Source organism: Dermacentor albipictus, chromosome 3 (genome assembly GCF_038994185.2).
Source record: "Dermacentor albipictus isolate Rhodes 1998 colony chromosome 3, USDA_Dalb.pri_finalv2, whole genome shotgun sequence".
NCBI lineage: Eukaryota > Metazoa > Arthropoda > Arachnida > Ixodida > Ixodidae > Dermacentor > Dermacentor albipictus.
Genome location: NC_091823.1, coordinates 168,176,192 through 168,196,143, shown reverse-complemented (window position 1 = coordinate 168,196,143; position 19,952 = coordinate 168,176,192). Strand labels below are relative to the sequence as shown.

Genomic DNA, 19,952 nt, shown 5'->3' with positions numbered 1-19,952 from the left:
TGGGATGTGATGTTGTGGTCCTTTTATGTTTTTTTCTGCTGTTTTTCAACTTGTGTTCTTTATTTTATCCTAACACCATGCATTACCTCTTACAATGCGTGTCGTGTGATATTAATATACCAGCCCTATGTAATGCCCGTATGGGCCGTTAGGGTACTTGAATAAAAAAAATATCTGAAAGAAGTTTCCTTTTTTCAGCATGGCGGTATTTATCACGTTATACACATTGAAAAGTGGGAAGCTCTCCGGACGTGCTTCTATGAAAAGATTCGTCGGGGTGTTACAGGAGAGGAAGGAAACATGGTGTGCAGAAAATATAACAACTTTTTTTTTATCATGGAGGAAGCACGATGGCGCCATCTTCCTGTTGTCCTACTTCAGCGCTACTTCATCGTCGTCTTCAAGGCCTAATGCATAAACAGGGCAGTATGGATGTGGGATCTGCACCCATTTTCACTGCGTTTATGCTCAAAGCACCGGAAGTTGTACTTAGAAATTGCACAGTCATGTTACGCAGGAAGTATACGGCTTCATGCCAAACACGTAACCAATATGGGACAGGTAGAGCACGCTTGAGCAGTCAGGTCTGTCTAGAACAAGTTCCTATTCATGTCAGTGATGCCGCACAGAACTTTTTGTTGCCCGAAGCATCTCCATGAGAGCTCCTAGAAGAGCCCCCGTCAACGGATGGGTGTCCAGACCCGCACCTTCTCACTGAAGATGTACGTGGCAGGTCTGTGCCAAAGATTGTGTTGTGTGACATGGTAGTCCTGTTGACATCTGGGGCATATGTTCAAGCTGACTGGCTTCCTCTGTGCGTTGTCTAAACTCATCGGCCCCCGTTTCGTCTTCGTTGCGCCCCCCCCCCCCCCCATTTTTGGGGAACATTGCGTAAATATAAGCTGCAACAACACGGCCATAAACGAGGCATAAGTATGACACTAGCGTTGTATCTTGACGAGCCGTGTCGTAAGCGTAAGAACATCAGCTAAAATATCAGCCTTGCTCTTGCAGTCAACTTTGACATACAAGCTCATCATACCCGAGAGAGCCTGTACAGGCGTTTTCTCAGCCCATGTGTTCGTGAGTAACACGCTGTTATCTTGTGGTGAGTGGTACCACTCATTCGCAAAACGGTGCCTGGAAGCGTGCCCGTAATGCAATACTCAATATACTTATGCTTTATAATGACGGCCTCGTTTAAAAATGGCACTGCTATGGTGGCTTTAACTACACCGATGTAGAGCAACCCTTTCAACAAATCAAGTTAGATGACGGCGACAATAATCCTGCTGTTGCCGGTAGTATAGAAGTTGTAGTTAGACCTAGAAAATCCATGCAACTTCGTCTAAACGGTATTTCTGGTACCTAAACTGGATACTGGAGGCCAGCTGGCTTCCCTGGTGGTGCTTTGCGTCTCTGGCTATCAAGACATGACTGGACGTAAGTTGTAACAAATGCCGCAAGTCTCAGCAAACAGTACGTTAGCCTAATTCAAGGTTATGTAATGGCGTAGCCCATGGGTACTGACTCGGGTTCCTCAAGGCTGGATGTGTCGGACGCCCGGTTGGTATGCCCTCGAGCTATCCTATCCGCCTCTTGGTTCCCTGTTATGCCAGTGTGCCCTGGTACCCAGATTATGGTATGCTGAACTTTGTTTCCCGGGTCGCATGAGCAGAGTATGTGGCGTCCTCTGCGCCCAATTCTACCGTTTGTATAATTACGGCATGCTGCTTGAGAGTCTGTTATTATTGTTAGGGACCTGCCAGATCAATAGCCCTCCAGTGCTGCCAGAGCCACAGCTGCCTCTTCGGCCTCGACTACCGTGCAGTCCTGTAGTGATGCGCTGGTGATCTCCTTGAGGTCCGACTTAACCACCGACGCCACTACTCTGCTGTTGTGTCTTCCGTCTTTGACGAACGTTGCCGCGTCCGAATACCTTGTGTTGTCCTTGTTCGCCAAGGTTCTCTGCACGTACTCCGCTCTTGCTTCTCTACGCGCCTTGTGCAGGTTCCGGTCCATATTCTTGGGTATCGGTGCGACTCGCAGTGTACTGCGATACTTGTCCGGAATGGCCTCGGTACGTTCGATCTCTTGGATCATGTTGCCGCCTGAAGAGATGGGGGAACCATGCGTATGTACCTGCTGCCACTATGGACAAGGTTCTTTTTTTTTACAGTGGACGCTACTCAAGCATGATGGTCCAGAAGGTAAAAGTTCGCATCTAAAATTTCACTACTCTTACAAGTGTCGTGACCAAATGCAAGGCATCTCAGACATTGTTTGAACAGAGGAAAAACCTCCTGCACTCAGCTAGTGTATGTACAAGAGGTGTTGGACTTCACTGGCACAAGAACGACATCAATATGCCGTCATGACTGCGTTGTTTTATCTTTCGTCAGTTTCGTCGCCATCAGTTTAGAAAGTTTACCTACTATCCCCCTCGAGTTATAACAATGGGTTCACTTCGACAGTGGCAGCGGTGCAACAACATCAGTTCGAAGAAACGCCGCTGATGTGCCAAGCTTGTATTATCAAACACATGCCCGCAACAGCGAGAAATAGGCAACATACGATATTAAAAACATGAATTATAGGGTTTTACGCCGCAGAACCACGATCTGATTATGAAGAACGCCGCACTGTGGGACTCCGGAATAATTTGGATCACCTGGGGTTCTTTATCGTGCACCTAAATCTAAGCACACGGGTTTTTTTATATTCGCTCCCGTCGAAATGCGGCCGTTGTGGCCGGGATTCAATTCCGTGACCTCTTGCTTAGCAGCCCAACATCATAGCAACTAAGCAACTACAGCGAGTCATGTTATGATATTGCGTGAATAATTGTTGCGGGCTCGAGAAGTACCCTTAAATCCTGCAAGCGACAACCGTGCTTGTCGCTATCGTGGCGCATCTGAGCACCTTTTCCTTTCGGGCATAAGTGTGGTAGATGAGCAGTTTGATTCCTCCCATTTATCCTGCTCGTCAATGTTTCTGCCCATTCATAGCCACTAGCCCACAAAAATACTGACATTATTGTCAAGGCAAAGTTAGGATTTGACAAGAACGTTGCACAGAGGCCTTTCATTACTATAATAGCAGCTCTAAACTCACTTTCTTGGGACGAAGCACCCATCACCAGGAGACGAAGCTCTTCATTCTGTACATAAGAGACAAAGATTGTATTACTTACCTTCAATTCTAGCCGTGCTAAGCAAGCAGCGTTCAAATGGTAGTTCCAAGAATATCTTTGTACGCTGTTCCGTTGCTCGCCTCCTTAAAGCAAATGGTTTGCCCCTTTTCTTCCCACCGGTGCATCAGGAATCGCGACGTTGCTCATCGAATTTTTATGTTCAAGATGTATTTATTCATGGCTAGCTGCATGGAATTTCGCTAACCGCAATGGAATCCTGAGTCTAAAATCCAATGATACAGTGACCATCTGCGAAATATCACTTTAAGGTGCTTGAGCTCGCTTGGTGCTTGGCTACACTGTCGTAGCCAGGTGTGTTGAAGGTGCTGAAGTTAACTTGCTCTAGAGGATGAAACAAGGTAGCGAAACCTCTGGCTAGTATATGAAAATACAGTCTAGCGTACAATTGAAGTAATGCAAGGGATATAATCTTAATGCTATTCAGACAGCTTAAACATTAATGCGGTAAAACGCATGAGCAGTGATGTCAACACAAGCTGCCGGAGAGATCAGGGCGCTCGCTACTCAGTATTGCAAACAAAGCGAGACACAATAACCTTTTTTAAGAGGTTGATTGATCTGTTTGTTTCTTGATAAATGTGACACATGCATGCTCTAGCCTACTGATCAAGAAGCTGGCGGCAGACCCAAATTACTTGCACATGTGGTGCTCTTCAACGATCAACTTTATCCAAATTCCAAGGATGTATTGGCATAAGGAAAGGACGGCTTGCATCATGACAAGAAATACCGATTCTTTGTTTTTCTTGAAAGCTCGAGACAAAGCAGTGAATAAACGTTAGAACGCAGAAAAATAAAAGAAAAAAAGCATTAACGTTGGATCCTTATATCACATGGTTCTGTTTTAACTAGGGCAAATTAGCGTAAGGATTGAGGTAAACAAAAAGAAAACAAGAAGCGCAGTGTGCAACTAGACTGCACACTGTCTTGTATCGACTGTCATTCTAACGCTTGTATATATAAATCAGTTCTTTGACGATCTGAGGCTTAATTTTGCCGCAGTTTTTATTGTGAATTGCCTGAAACATGTCTCGTGATTTCCTGTTTCCTGAGAAAACTAAACCGATCAACGACGCCTGATTACGCAAGACAATTGTTTCCCGTTTCGGTTTCCTGTTTTCTGGAAAAGCTAAGCCCATTGACAACGCCTGTGTACAGGGGAGCATTCTTTTCCATTTTCGTCACACGAACTACAGGAAAAAACCGATAGCACAACTTCTCACTGTCCCGCCAAAACACTGGCGTGCTTAATCATTACGACTTCCACGTTTCTAATTTACACACCCCCTAGTTCTCCTCTCACAATTAGGGATTGGGGGAGCGAGCTAAATAAACGCTGCGAAGCAAAAGCAGCTGTTGCCCTCAAGAATACGGTAGATCAAATCTTTGACAAATCTTGTGGAAACGCTGGGTCTAGACTCCCGTATTTCTTTCTCGGCTGCCGTAATTAGTCTACGTAATTGAAATTTCGAAAGAAATACTGCTTCCGTGATGCTCAACAATCTTGAAATATAGCCATCGTCTGTTCATTCCATGATGATTTTTTTTTTGTTTGCCAAGAAGCCTTTGTCACCGCGCGCAAAGACATACCAGGTTCAAGAATTATTAGGAACATGGAACACAGTCTCTTTTGCGATGCTGAAGGAAATATTTAGTGCAGCGTACAAAAACAAGGCAACGGAGACAAACGTCGTGGCGCAAATTTTTTACTCTTGGATTTTTCATAGAACCATTAATTCAGGCGCGTTTCCACAAATTCAGTTGAAGGATTCTCAAAACGCTGAAAATTGATGCCAGTTTATGACTTTCCCTGCAGGTTCTTGACTACATTGTGTTGCGCCTTACATTTATCGTAACTAACCACTTAGCCAAGCAACAACCTTTATTTTTCCTACATTCCCTGAAGTACGGTGCTTATTTAGATTATTATATTCCTAAAGAAGTGGAGATAAGCTAATAAAAGCATTACAGACTGAAGTTTTTCGTGTACTGCCGGTTCAACAAAAGCAAAGAAATCTTTCAGGAGCTGCATAGGTGTATAGACTATCGCGGAAAAATTGGTCTTCATCAGAAAAAAAGAAGAGCAGTATGGATGCATAAAACGCGTGTACTATCCGTTACTAAGTCTGTGAATACAGCAAAAAAAGAAAAAAACTGAGAGATAGGTAAATTAACAATGCAAACAATTCAGCTAATTGAGTTATTAGTTGGGCTGACCGCGTGCGATACCTTCTTAAAGGTATTGGACCTACTGCCTTCAACGCACTCGCCGCTCAAAACCGTTCGACGATGTCGGACGTCGTATCCGTTTGTCAGCGCTTCGACGCCCTGCAATCAATCTGCTTGCAACCACACTTTTCCGACAACCCTTTGGCAAACAGTATTGAGCTCCGGTCTATCATACGAGCCATAATTCGCGAGGAATCGCAAGCGCATGGCTCACCCCCTTGCAGCGGCGCTCACATCCAACCTGCTTCTGCTGACCTGCATGGTATAGTTAAGGAGGAATTGGCCTCCCTGCAGAACGCCCACCATACCAACGCTTCTCCTTGCCCACAACCGGCTTCTTACGCCCAGGTTGCTGCAATGCCAGCGGCGCCGTCTCCAATCACACCACCTGCGCCTGTTCGCGATCACCTGGCACTCTTAGTCGCCCGAGCTCCGAACCCGCCCTACCACTCTGCCTGGCGTTCATCGAGGCCTGTCTGCTATTACTGCGGCTTTCTAGAACATATCTCCCGGTTTTGCCAACGCCTCTAGCAAGACGAACGTCGTGGTTACGCTGCCTTTGAACGAGATGAGCCACCTCCTAGCGTCTACCGCACTTATGACGATAATCCTCCAGTTTGCCGATCTCCATCTCCGGCTGACTTCTCCCACACCGTGCACAACAGACGTGCCTCGAGACACCGCTCCCCATCGCCACTCCTATGTTCTGTTTCGCCACTTCGACCTGTCTCCCAACTCCATGTCCAGCGACCGGAAAACTCACGAGTGCAGTTTTTGGAGGGAAAACTGTATCGCCGCGAAGTGCTCCAAGTTCTCCTGAACGTCCTTCGAACATGCTATTGGTGTCTGTTGAGGGTGTGCGTTTGTTAGCTCTGATTGATACGGGAGCTAATTTATCTGTTATGCGGGCGGACCTGTGCTCTCGTCCGCGGAAAGTGAAGACGGCTTACATTGGATCATCCCTGATTGGGGCTGATGGAGCAATCATTCGAACATCAGCCCAGTGTGCAGCACGCGTCTTCATCGATGGTATGTGTCATCACATTAAGTTAGCTATTTTATTCGCGTGCGCTCATGAACTAATTTTAGGTTGGGACTTTCTCTCGTCAGCGTCCGCTTTAATATCTTGCCGTTAATGTGTAGTCGATATGACCGAGACTGTTCATTGCAGTGGTAGTGCCGATGAGCCACGACTGCGTTTTCTCTCTGCTGCCGATTCTGTACTGCCTCCCGGCCACGAGCAAATCATAAGTCTCTCTTCTACGGGCATCACCAATGACGACATGTTCATCACTCCTTACGGCCGCTGTCTTGTCCGTGCGATTGTCTTCGCTTCCTGCCTGGTGCGGTTCAAAGTAAGTTCTGCATTAATCATTGTGTAAACGCGACTACTGAGACAATGCTCCTACCTCAAGGCTCCGCAGTGACCTGTTATGTGGATACCCAACCAGTCTCCCTGCTTACTCTTGCCGCCTCGCATGCTCTTCCTCAACCGGGCTAATCTGCTTCATCTGCCATTGCTTCCGTGATACGTCCTGACCTCACTGCTGCTCAGAGTGGAGCGTTGCTAAAATTGCTCGCGAAGCACCAGGCCTCCTTTGATATGGATACTTCGTCACACGGATAGGCTTCCGTTGCCTTCCATCGTATCGACACCGATGGCCAAACTATTCTACGTCGTCGTCCCTACCGAGTCTCTTTGGCCGAACGCTAAATCATCAAGGAGAACGTCGCCGACAAGCTGAAAAGAAGTATCATACGCCCCTCCATCAGTTCTTGGTCATCACCCGTCATTTTACTGCAGAAGAAGAATGGATCGGTACGATTTTGTGTTGCCTACCACGCACTGAACAAGATCACCCGTAAGGATGTATATACGATGCCCCGTATCGATAACTACCTCGATTCTTTGCAAGGCGCGCAATACTTTTCCAGCCTTGATCTTCGTTCCGGATATTGGCAAATTCCAATGCACGAAGCGCACAAAGAAAAGACCGCCTTTTCTACTCCGGATGGTCTTTACGAGTTTAACGTAATGCCTTTCGGTCTATGCAATGCTCCCGCCACATTTGAAAGAATGATTCACACTGTTCTTCGCGGTCTCAAGTGGAAAACTTGTCTATGTTACCTCGACGACATCGTCGTGTTTCCCTCGACTTTCACTGGCCATCTGCAAAGCTTAGATGAAGTGTTCACATGCCTTTCTAATGCCGGACTTAACTAAACGCGACGAAGTGCCGTTTCGCTAGCACAACGATTAAATTCCTGGGTCATCTCGTTACTAAAGACGGTATCCAGCCCGATCCGGACAAAGTTTCCGCAGTGCTCAACGTTCCACGCCCACTTCGTGCAAAAGAACTGCGCAGCTTCATTGGACTCGCCTCATACTTTCGACGTTTTATCGGGAACTTCGCCAGCATTGCCTCGCCCCTCCACAACCTCCTTGCTTGTTCAAGTTCCTTCGATTGGAACGATCAGTGTGAAGCCGCATTCCAAGAACTCAAGCGCGCCCTAACATCCTCACCTGTTTGTCATTTTGATGACAAGGCGCCCACATTACTGCATACTGACGCTAGTGGTCAAGGAATTGGTGCCGTACTGCTGCAGCGCGACCAAGAATTTTGCGAAAAGATTGTTGCATATGCAAGCCGCGTTCTCACTTCCGCGGAAGAGAGAGAGAGAGAGAAAGTAATGCAGAGAAAGGCAGGGAGGTTAACCAGAGGTAGTTCCGGTTGGCTACCCTGCGCAGGGGGAAGGGTTAAGAAGGAGAAAAAGAGAAACAGAGTAGAAGGGGGAGATAGAAAGGGAGACAAGCACAAACAAAGCGCGTACACTACAGAGCGGTAGGAGGCGGCATTCTTAGAGTCTGTCGTGAAGGCCCGTAGACCGCAAGAACCTTACTAGCGCGTTTAAGGCCTTCAACGCGGATGTCCTATCGGAGCATTGGCCTAAAGCTTTTAGTTCTGAAAGTGGACGATTGTCCAACTGGTCCAGTACACTGCACATCACTTGTCTCTCAGCACTGAATCGCGGGCAGACACAGATAATGTGTGCGAGCGTCTCGTCGATGTTACATGTGTCGCACGTGGGGCTGTTGGCCATTCCTATGAGGAAAGCATAGGCGTTTGTAAAGGCAACGCCTAGCCACAGACGGTAGAGCATGGTCTGTTCACGTCGTGGTAATCCAGGCGGGAGGTGCATCCGTATGTCCGGAGACAATGATCGCAACCGACACATGGTGAAAACATTTGAGTCCCACAGGGGCAAAGTACACTTACGGGACATCAATCGCAACTCAGCCGCAGCGTCTGTTCGCGAAAACGGAATGACGACTCGCTGATCACTTTCATGTGCAGATCGGGCGGCTTCGTCGGCGTGGTCATTCCCGCTGATGTTACTATGTCCTGGAAGCCACTGATAGAATATGTCGTGTCCCTTGTCATAGCTTTGATGATATATGTGCCGAATTTCTGAGGCCAGTTGTTCATTCGGTCCGTGGCGCATTGGGCTTCGTATGCACTGAAGGGCTGCCTTGGAGTCACTAAAGACTGTCCATTGTTGCGGAGGCTTCTGCTTAATGAAATCAAGTGCAGCATGGAGCGCCGCGAGTTCTGCACCCGTCGATGTGGTCACACATGAAGTTCTTAATTTGATTTCCTCAGATTGTGCCGGGAATATGACTGCAGCAGCAGAGCTGTTGAGTTTCACCGAACCATCTGTGTAGACATGTTGCCGGAATCCGTGCACGTTGTGAATGTGCTCAAATGTTGCTTGTTTCAAAGCTTGCAATGGCGCTCCAGCTTTTTTTCCGATTCCTGGAATTGTCAGTTGAACTTGGGGCTGGTGCAGATATCACAGTGGATCTGACAATCGTGTAGCGGGCGTAAATTCTGATGGCAAGTACGATTGATGTTTTGCAATAGTTTTAGCAAAAGTTGAAAGTGGCCTTTTTGCTGGCAAGCAAGCAAGATGGTGTGAGGGGATCCGAGTCAGGTGTCGGATGTGCGCTCTCAGGACATCTGTATCAATGTATACTGTCAAAGGAGCGTCTCTGGCTATGGCCACTGTCGCAATCGATGACGTTGTTTTGGGAAGACCGAGACAAGTCCTGAGTGCTCGGGCTTGCACGCTCTGGAGTTTGCGAATATTCGTAGTGCAAGTATTTCCTATTACAGGTAAGCTGTACCACAGGAAGCCCAAAAACAGTGCTTTGTATAGCTGCAACATTGACGGTACTGTCGCGCCCCAGGACTTCCCGCCGAGAAACGCAAGAAGGTCCACAATGGCGGCCAAACGCTTTGTCATGTACGAGACGTGAGGGCTCCAAGACAAGTCTCTATCAATGATGACGCCAAGAAATCGGTGCGTTCGGCTATATCGTATAATTTGGTCATTAATCCGCAATGCATAAGGCGCCATCGATTTGCGAGTAAAAGCAACGAGTGCACATTTCTCAGCGGAAAGCTCCAGGCCTTGTTTTCTTAGGTATCTTGACACAGCCGTTGAGGCTTTCTGAAGTCGTGCGCGGACTTGTACACGTGTGACGCCTGAAGCCCATATGCAAATGTCGTCTGCATATACGGAGAGTTGAACGGTTTGCGGTAACGAATCAGCGAGACCAACGAGCACGAGGTTGAAAAGGGTAGGGCTGAGTACTCCGCCTTGCGGTACACCACGACTTGTATAGCTAGGCGGCGTTGGTCCGTCTTCAGTCAAAATAAAAAGAGATCTCCCATTCAAATAGTTGCATATCCAGGGAAAGGTGCGTCCACCAATCCCTACAGCTTCTAAGGCGTCCAGTATTGAATGATGACCTACATTGTCGTACGCACCTTTAACATAAAGGAATGGGGCCGCAGTGATTCGTTTCAGATGTTTCTGGTGTTGTACGTATGTTACCAGGTCGATAACGCTATCTATTGACGAGCGGCCACGTCGAAAACCAGCCATTACCTCTGGATAGACGTTGTAAAATTCCAAGTACCATTCTAACCGTGCGAGGATCATTCTCTCCATTACCTTGCCGACACAGCTGGCCAGTGCTATTGGACGGTAAGACGATAATTCCAACGGGGATTTGCCAGCCATGAGGAGTGGAATAAGCCGACTGGATTTCCACGTTGTAGGGACCAGGCCGTCACGCCATGATGCGTTGTATAGGCCAAGAAGGGCATCTCTGGCTTCTTGACCAAGGTTTGCAAGCGCAGAGTATGTGATGCCATCGGGTCCTGGTGACGAAGATCGCCTGCACCCAGCAAGTGCGGCCTCCAGTTCTTCGAAGGAGAAAGCAGCGTCCATACGAGGATCTCGGGAGCAAGGGGGCACAATGGGAATAGGTGCGCAAGGTGACGCAAGGTGCGCAATGGTGCGCAATGGTGCGCAATGCGCAAGGTGGAATAGGTGCGCAAGGTGCGCAAGCCGGACGCGCGATCCTTGCGCAGTAATCTTCGGCTACCTCGACTTCTCGGCGTCCTTGATGTAGGGCTAGAGGCTTAAATGGACGACGCTGTTGAGGAGCTGATCGAAGTCCACGGATTGTTTTCCAAACAACCGACAGAGGTTTACGCGGGTCGAGAGACTCACGAAACGATTTCCAGCGTTGATTTTGCAATGCAGCAAGGCGACGCTGAATTTTCTTTTGAATGCGTCTGGCCTCTGTAAGGTCGTATAATGATTTAGTTCGTCTGTACCGTCGCTCCGCTCGCCGGCGGATTGCACGGAGGCTCTGTATTTCCGAATCAAAGTCTGTGTATTTCTCTGATGGCCGATATGAGCGCATAGCATCCTGCATAGCCTAGGCGATCTCAAATTCTAGTGTGGACGAAATGCCTTCGTGACATGCGTCTTCCATAAGTGATTTAAACACGGGCCAATCTATTGTTTGTTTAACACTTGATGGAACGGATTTGGTGAGGCCTTTTATCTTCAGGTAGGTAGGAATGTGGTCGCTTCCGTGGGTTTCTATATCTGCGAACCAATGGACGCTGTGAGTGAGGCATCGCGAAACAAAAGCTAAGTCTAAACAACTGCTGTACGTCCGGCCACGCAGAAACGTGGGACTGCCATCATTTAGACAACAAAGGTCATGGTCGCAAGCAAAGGACACGAGGTTTCTTCCTTTGGAAGTAATCTTGTTGCTTCCTCAAAGTGAATGATGCGCGTTGAAGTCCCCAACAACAATCCATGGACCAGGTGTCGCATCTATAATGTCACTCAGTCTCTGCCTATCGAAACGACTCGATGGAGAAAGGTAAGCGCCCACTAAAGTAAACGTAAGTTTTTGTTTTTTCACGGTCAAACACACATACTGATTAGTGTCATGTGGCCGCACTGGATGAACAACATAAGTCAGTTCACACCGTATGTAGATGGTCACTTTGCTAATGTCAGCACAAGTGGATGACACATGAGGTTCATAGCCTGAGATCCGGACGGGTTTCTGTAGTTTCGGTTTCTGTAGTTTCGCGGAAGAGAAATACTCGATAACCGAACGAGAGTGTTTGGCTGTTGTCTGGTCCATTCAGAAATTTCGTCTATGTCTCCATGGTCGACATTTCACGTTTGTGACCGACCACCATGGCCTATGTTGGTTGTCGACCATCAAAAACTTGTCTGGACGCCTTGGCCGATGGATACTCCGATTGTAAGCATATAATTTCGATGTCATATACAAGTCCGGGAGGAAGCACCAAGATGCCCATGGTCTTTCACGATCACCACGGAGCACCATCACCATCCCCATCATCGGAGCACGTCACATCCCCTGATCAAATTGGCTGCACGGAGGACGCATCATGTATTACACCGATTTCTTCCTTGACTCCATCAAACCGCCTTTCAGTGCTTTCCACTCACCAGCGTGCCGATTCCTATTGCCATAGTATCATCAATCGCCTTAACGGTGTTTCATCTCCACCCAATGCCAGGCTACGGAAACAACTCAAACTGTTCAAGTTTGAAGACGACGTGCTCTACCGGTACATTTTTCACCCGGAAGGCCATCGATGGGTTCCCGTTCTACCGCGCTCTTTTCGCACTGCAGTTCTGGGGGCCTCACACGATGGCCCTACGTCAGGCCACGTGGGCTACCACATAACACACGAACGCATACGCAGCCGATTCTTTTGGCCAGGTCTTTCCACGAGCATAGCTAGATATGTTGCCTCGTGCACGCTTTGCCAACACCGTAAGCGACCTACTTCTGCTCCGGTCGGGACGCTACAGCCACTTCCTTGTCCAGCACTACCCTTTTTTGTCGTCGGCATTGACCTTTTCGGGCCATTCCCACCTACTCCTGAAGGCAACAGATGGATCGTCACTGCTGTTGACCACTTGACCCGGTACGCTGAAACAGCCCCAATACGCTCAGTAGCTGCCTCAGAAGTAGCAGCCTTCTTCTTGCAGGCTATCGACTTACGTCACGGGGTGCCTGCCTCACGTTGTTTTGAGCGACCGAGGCAAGGAATTTCTTTCAAGCACTCTTAATCAAGTTCTGCAAGCGTCCAACACCGTGCACAAGACAACGTCTATCTACCACCCTCAAACCAACGGCCTAACAGAGCGATTTCATCGCACGCTGTGCGACATGCTATCCATTTATATTCAACGAGACCATCGTAACTGCGATGCGATTCTCCCATTTGTAACATTTGCATACAACACGTCTGTTCAACGCACCACCGGATACTCTCCGTTATGCTTAGTATACGGCCGCCACCCAACCTCATCACTCGACGTTTCTTTCTTCTCTGGCCCCGTCAACACTTCACCATTCATTTGCGACCAGTTTGTGTCTCGTCTTGCCCAATGTCGTAGTAGCGCCCGTATGAGCACTGAAGCAAGCCAAGACGATCGCACACTTCGGTACAATGCCTCTCACCGCGTCATTTCCTACCGCCCTGGTGACGATGTGCTCATATGGACACCTGCACGAACACCCGCTTTATGTGAGAAGCTTGAGTCTCGATATATATGCCCCTACAAAGTCATAGAGCAGACCTCGCCGGTGAACTATCGCATTACACCTGTTGGTGCCCCAACTGACCGACGCTGCAGCGAAACAGAGATCGTGCACGTTTCCCGCCTGAAGCCCTTTTTTCTCCGTTCCACTGTCTAGTGGGCGGCCAGGCTGGCCGCTTCCGTCCACGGGGGAAGTTAGTCTAAGCATTTATGCAGACTTTCTCTTCATCTTTACAAAGTCATCATCAATCATCAGCTCCTGTTCGTTTTTGCATCGACGCCATTTTTCCTTCTTGGAATACAGCGTCGTCTCGACCGTGGTATGTCAATATATATATATATATATATATATATATATATATATATATTGTCACGTGGTCGTGACGTCAAAGAACACAGTAGCAATACTGCGAAAGGCAAAACTAGCTTTTATTGGGCGAACCTGTGCCCACAAAACAGGCTACACTTAAAGCACAACGAGAGCGGCGAACACAGTCGGCGATCGTCGTAAATCTGATCAGCGGGTCAAGCGCGTCGGCTTTTATACAGCAATCATCGAATGTTCCAGACTAAACGGTGGGACCCGCATGCCTTCTAAAATGTTCTACACCATTCGTTTCAAGCGATGAAATCAGATAACACAAAGTTCGGCGACAACAAACAGCGGATAGAAGCATCGACAACTTTCCAGAAACTTCGGATACATGCAGGCGCGTCCCGCGCTGTGCGATAACATTTGTTAGGCGGCAACACTTGTCGCCCGATAATGATAAGTACACGTGTCAATATATATATAGATATATATATATATATATATATATATATATATATATATATATATATATATATATATATATGGGGTTTCGGAAAGCTGGTTGGGCCCCAGATCTCCCCCGAAAAAAAATGGAAACTTTCCGCCTGTGGGCATTATCATGAACGTTTATAACTGTTTCGGAAAGCATTAGCCTGGTCTAATTTTGTGCACATCACATGGACCAAATAGAACACCTCGTCTTAGCGTATTCATCACGCATCGAGGCGGAAACAACGGAGTGCCGCATGTGTGCGCAGCAAACTGACTCGTAGTCTCTAGATAATTTTAAGCTACATGCACGGGTATATGGCTACAGTGCTTTGCTTGGCATACAATGATGCTATTAACGACCAGAGGTAATTTCGACCCCACAGATGCGCATGAAGTATGCAAGACACCAGGTTGCTGAGTTAGTGTTTCGGTCTTTCTGTCTGTATAAATTCGACTAGCTCTAGAGAAAAAACGAAACAGAAACACTTTGTCAAATAACGCGAATGCTCAGCGACTACTGATTATTCATTTATTTTTTGCAAGACAAAATCACTTTCAGTCATTACATATAACTCACTGCAAATCACAAGTTCTTTTCCGGAACACACCTATTTTGCAAGAAAGATGAGAGGCAGCCAAACGGACCTTCTACGCGTGATAAACGCACTGTGCGGCTCGTGGTATTAACTTAGCATGCATAAATCTTACAGCAAGGCTTATTGCATGTAATTGCTTGGAAATGAAAGGTTAATTTGCGTGAGATCGTGTAACGGGCCAGAAGCATGTCGCTAGCAAAACCACTCAGTATTCGTAGTGATTCCTTCGATCGTAAATGTATGATAGCATGACGCCTCGGCAGCACGTATCGCGACATTGTACTGATTGTGCTTCTTTAAGAAAACGAAAATTTTTAGGCCTACCAAGCCCAACCTAATTTTGCGCGCGTCATGCTCACCGCCCGCCGTGATTCGAAGTAAACGCTGACATTACCTATGCTTTGTAGCTTTTCTTTTCTTTCAATTCCTAATGTGTTAGCGTATAACCATGGTCATTAGGGATTTGCAGCTTTAAATCGTCCACTTGCTTTCTCAGGCTCGGTGACAATTTGCCACTGCCTCGTTTCAAAGGGATGCAAATAAATGAACATCAGCATCATCGTCAAGAACTACTACAAGAGATACGTATCGTGCCACATGTCAAAGCATATGGCATGTGCCCCGTGTAGTCTCACCTCCTGTGTTTACTCTTCGGTACACATTACGGCATCTAGTATTGTGAGGGGAGGGAGCAATAGGGGGCCCTAACCCACTAACCTATCTGTAAAAATTCAATGATTAACATATGTTCATCACCACCAACCCTTCATCACAAAGTAAGAACCCTCTAGTGCGTGCTGTCGAAAATGGAGCTCCTATGGAGGCACTCGTCTAGCTTACGCTGCGAGTGGGCTGCGTGCGCCGGGCAGGACTGTGACTGTTTGGTACGTGTAGCATTCACAGGACATTTCAGCCACTTTTCGGGGGCTGTCTTAGGTGTCTATTTATATATAGATATCCCTGACCGTTATCCCGCTAATTTGGGTCACGGGATATATGGTATTGGGTATTTAGCCGCTGTTCAACAAACCTATCTGACAACTTGGAGAACTGGATATGTGGTCTGTGCCACTGTTCAATGAACCTGTCGCCAACGTAGGCGGCCGGTCATGTGCCACAGGGTAAGTGCCGCTCTTCAATGAACCTCTTCAAGGCCAACTGGCCGTAATGTTAATGGCGACTGATGTGAACATTAAGCAGGAGATGTGCTCTACCAGATATATATTTCCGCTAGACAATTTGGTTTACTTTTCAGCGAATGCATCTTATTCGATCAACCTTCACCAATATCTTTTTTTGGCTTAAAAGTTCTCGTTCCAAACTAACCTTTTTTTTTCTCTTAATATCTGTTTCACCAATTTCCCTGATGTCGACGGGCGCTGTATGGCAGGCATTCTTCGACAGTGTAGTTGCATTCAATACGAAGAATAACAGGTCTTTAAACAACTAGTTTATCTACCATCGGCACAACTACAGGCTGCGTTGGTTGTAACTATTGAAAGATTATAAGAACGTACGCGATATTCGGCCATAAAACGAATGTGGTATAGAAAATAAGGAAAAGGCTGATGCGACCTAGCGTTATCATGCACGTATCTGTAAAATGTCTTACCCCGCAGCACGAGGACTACAAGCATTACCCGACCTACCTACCTACCTCTGATGCCCGCACCCTTCCTGGTTCTTCATTTTCGTCTCCGCTACAGGCAAACTCGACGCAAATAAAAATAACCTGTTAGGTTTCTAGGCGAGCAACTGACCTTCATCACCCCGAGTAGCTTGACGCGGAGCACGGGTCGCTCGCAGCCTTAAGGCAAGCGCTGTTTTAGCTCTATGTCAAATTTGCTTTCGCTGTGCTTTTTGTGCTAAAACAGAATTCCAACAAAAAAGAAGCGGAAAATTCCGCATACCCTTTACAATTTTTTTCGGTTTAAAATAAAAAGGCTGAAAACATATGTGTAGAGAAGGTGGCTAAAACACACTTACCATCCCAGTCCCTTGTCATGCTTTGGGAGCTTATCTAATCTGTGTTGCGCATTCTGATTGAAGGGACGACGCCGGGAAGGTGCAGAACCGGGAGGAGGCCAATCACGTAAGCGTAAACGGCAACGTTATCCTGTACTAGCTTATACTGTTACTAAGATGAAAGAGAAAATGTGGTAAGATTTATAATGCAAGACCAAAGAAACGAAGCCACGTGCAAGTCGTTCTCGGTAAATCAGCACCAGCTGTAGACTCTCACAGTAATAAATGTCCAGCGAATAGTTCGAATATTCGCCAAGTGCTTACGATGGAGCAAATAGCTAACCTATCGTTTGAGGAATCGTTAAGGACATTGTCGCCACTAGCGGTGGTCGTGATCGAGCTCGCGATTACCCACGTGCGTTTAGTACTTCAAGGAAATGGGCGCAATTAATTCACGGACATATCGGAAACGCAAAATCGGTAGAACTAGCTGCTGCCAGGCTAGCGGGCTAAAGGATAAGATCATGTGACCTCATCGTTGATGATGGTTTCTGGTGGTTTCCTTTGCGATCTCTATCCCGCTCAGATCGTTCTGTGAAAAATAGTTCAGTTCGTTCAGGCATTTCACTCAGTGATTTCGCTGTTTTGGCGAATAGAACCGAGATAGCAGTTTGAGGAGTTGAATGATAGTGCGAATCCTTTTCAAAACCTCTTCAAACGAGCGCGCTGAAATTAAGGTTCTCGGTGACTTTTAGAATCCGTCCATATCTATAATCAGCAGGCTTCGTAATCCAGAATCGAACCCACGAGAACTTGGTGAACGTAACAAGGCCCCAGACGCTTAGCACAGGTGGTGAGCACACGGGGCATCGACATTTACTGGCACGGTTTTCACTGCCTAATATCCAGCTGGGGCACTGCAAAACGAGCTAATCCAAATCCTTAGAGAGAGAGAGAGAGAGAGATAAATGACAGGAATCGCCATTGGAAGAGTTTCTGCTTTGCTAACCTGCACGGGGGGAAGAGTAAGAGGGGAGAAAAATATAGATAAAATAGCGCAGAATTAACGTAAACCTATAAGGAGAACATCTTCGAGAACTATATATATAGTCTTTCCAATAGGACCCAGGCATTAAAATTGAAATAGTCAGTTGGACCGACTTCTGATGTGACGAGTGTATAAGCCGGCATTCCTCAGGATGCTGCTGCAAGTGTATTGATATGATCGAAACTTTCTTTGAACATTATTTTCAAATTGTTCATTATGTACGCCATTTGTTATTTACCCACATAAAACCACAATCTTGCTTGCAGAGGGCTCGGCATCCGACGACATAGAGGATAAGAAATAAATGAATAACATTCTGAGGAAAATATTTCTTGCATTACACTGATTCTGCCGCCAGCACAATCTCTCAACAATTATACGGTTATAATTACAGATGGAAAGTTCACTTGTACACTGTTCTAGAGTGTTGTATCCTCGTTTCAAGGGTGATTTCTCTGTTTTGTAGTGACTCTTAGGGCGAGCTATAGCCACGAACGAGGAAGGCGATCTCACTTTCCTTGGAGTGCAACAGCGACATAAGCGCGCGAGACTGCTAACAATTCGCCGACTAACAACTCTTCCGTGTGCTTGTTTTCATCTCCCCCAGCTAGCAAGATGAATTGCGACCAACTCGCTCACCTGTCAGCTTTGCCGCAGATAATCTCACGCGCCTTATTTAGCGCTCATGTCCATGGCCACAAAGGCGCGGGTGCTTTTCTTGAAAGCACCACGCTGTATGACCGCTTGTGATTGACTCGGCGATGAACGCTTGTGTGTGAACTTCTTTCTTCCTTCTCCTCTCTCAATCCCATTTTGCCCTTGCGCAGTGCAAGGTAGCCTACCAGGCTCAGGCTGGTTAACCTCCCTCTCTTTCCCTTATGACTTCTCTCTCTCGTGTCCCATTTTGGGAAAGTCATAGCCAGTGTTCCTCTTTCAAAGCTGCTTTTTAGACCAGCAAATAAATTTAACTGCCGGTTTTACCACAGTGGTATTCTTATTATTTAGGGACCCGAGAAGTCCTGCCCTCCTCCATATAACAAGCTGAGTGGCGGGCTGGCCAGCGAAGCTGCTCTACCCACCACTCTGGAAATTTATTACTGTCTTTATCGTGGCCTAGTTTAATTAGCTTGAAGCAGTCGTTGTTGGCTGATGCCGTCGAAGCAGCATTTCGATGCGAAACTCTTTTGGAACCTGCTAGACCATGCGTGTAGTATAAAACAGTGAGTCGCCTTGAGTCATTTTATTGAAGAGTTAATCCCTATTACATGAAACATGAACAAACAACATTTCGCATCAGCTAATTGTAAGGATTAGATGGAGTGACTACCTGAACTGATGTCCAAGAACAAGAAAACAAATTGAAGATATCCGTATAAGACTGGGCTACTATACGCTGCATTTATTTACCCCACAACAATGATTATGATTGCATTATTTCATGAGGTAGGCTGCGTCAAAGAAAGCGCTACCAGAGGTGACGAGGCAAGAAAGTGGCAAAGTCGAAGAACCAGCGAAAGCGTCAAGGCTGCCCTTTAGATAGGCAACAGGCGTGAACATATGGCCTTACGAGATAGATGAATTCTCACAAGGCCATTTACGTCTACCGCACGACGAATGTCTCTGAGCAAATCATGCCTGCTGTTAATGTGGGGTGCAATGACTGGTTACTTGATAAAGTGGAACTTTGGGCGAGCTGGCTATTCAATATTGACATACTGCACAGCGCAGAAGACGAGGACAGCAAAAAGGACACGAAACCTGCGCTGAAGTGTTGCCTGGTGTAACTAACATTAGACAGTTTTATCAGAGCATTTACAGTCCACTCCGCTCACACCAGTATATGCTAACAATTTGCACACAGCCACTCAGCAGAACGCTACCAAGAATACTATTGCGCGTGCGCACATTGCTCATAGCGCCAGTGGAACGTAGCCCACGTTGCACTACGAACTCGACCTAGATGAGTGTCAGGGTGCATCTGGGTGCTTTCTTTATCATTTTACAGTCAAGTTGAGGTCGAGTCACTGGAGACTCTGGGAGACGGCCTTGTTAGATAAGCGAAATCAATGCATCTTATGCAGCCGCAGCTGCGCGTGAAATGTGTGTGGAGTGGAGCGCCACTAACGGCGCTGCTAA

At 47.0% G+C, this 19,952-nt stretch overlaps 1 protein-coding gene across 1 annotated transcript in view; it reads right to left on the bottom strand.

The window, feature by feature from the left end:
• LOC135919152 (uncharacterized) overlaps positions 1-16,807 on the bottom strand; it is a 35,691-nt gene extending 18,884 nt beyond the window's left edge. The window contains exons 1-2 of the mRNA XM_070534835.1: positions 16,790-16,807; positions 3,115-3,160 (exon numbers count right to left, since the gene is read on the bottom strand). Coding sequence (XP_070390936.1) covers positions 3,115-3,160; positions 16,790-16,792 — 49 coding nt within the window. The 5' untranslated portion in view covers positions 16,793-16,807. The remainder of the gene's footprint in view (positions 1-3,114; positions 3,161-16,789) is intronic.
• Positions 16,808-19,952: the final 3,145 nt, after the last annotated feature.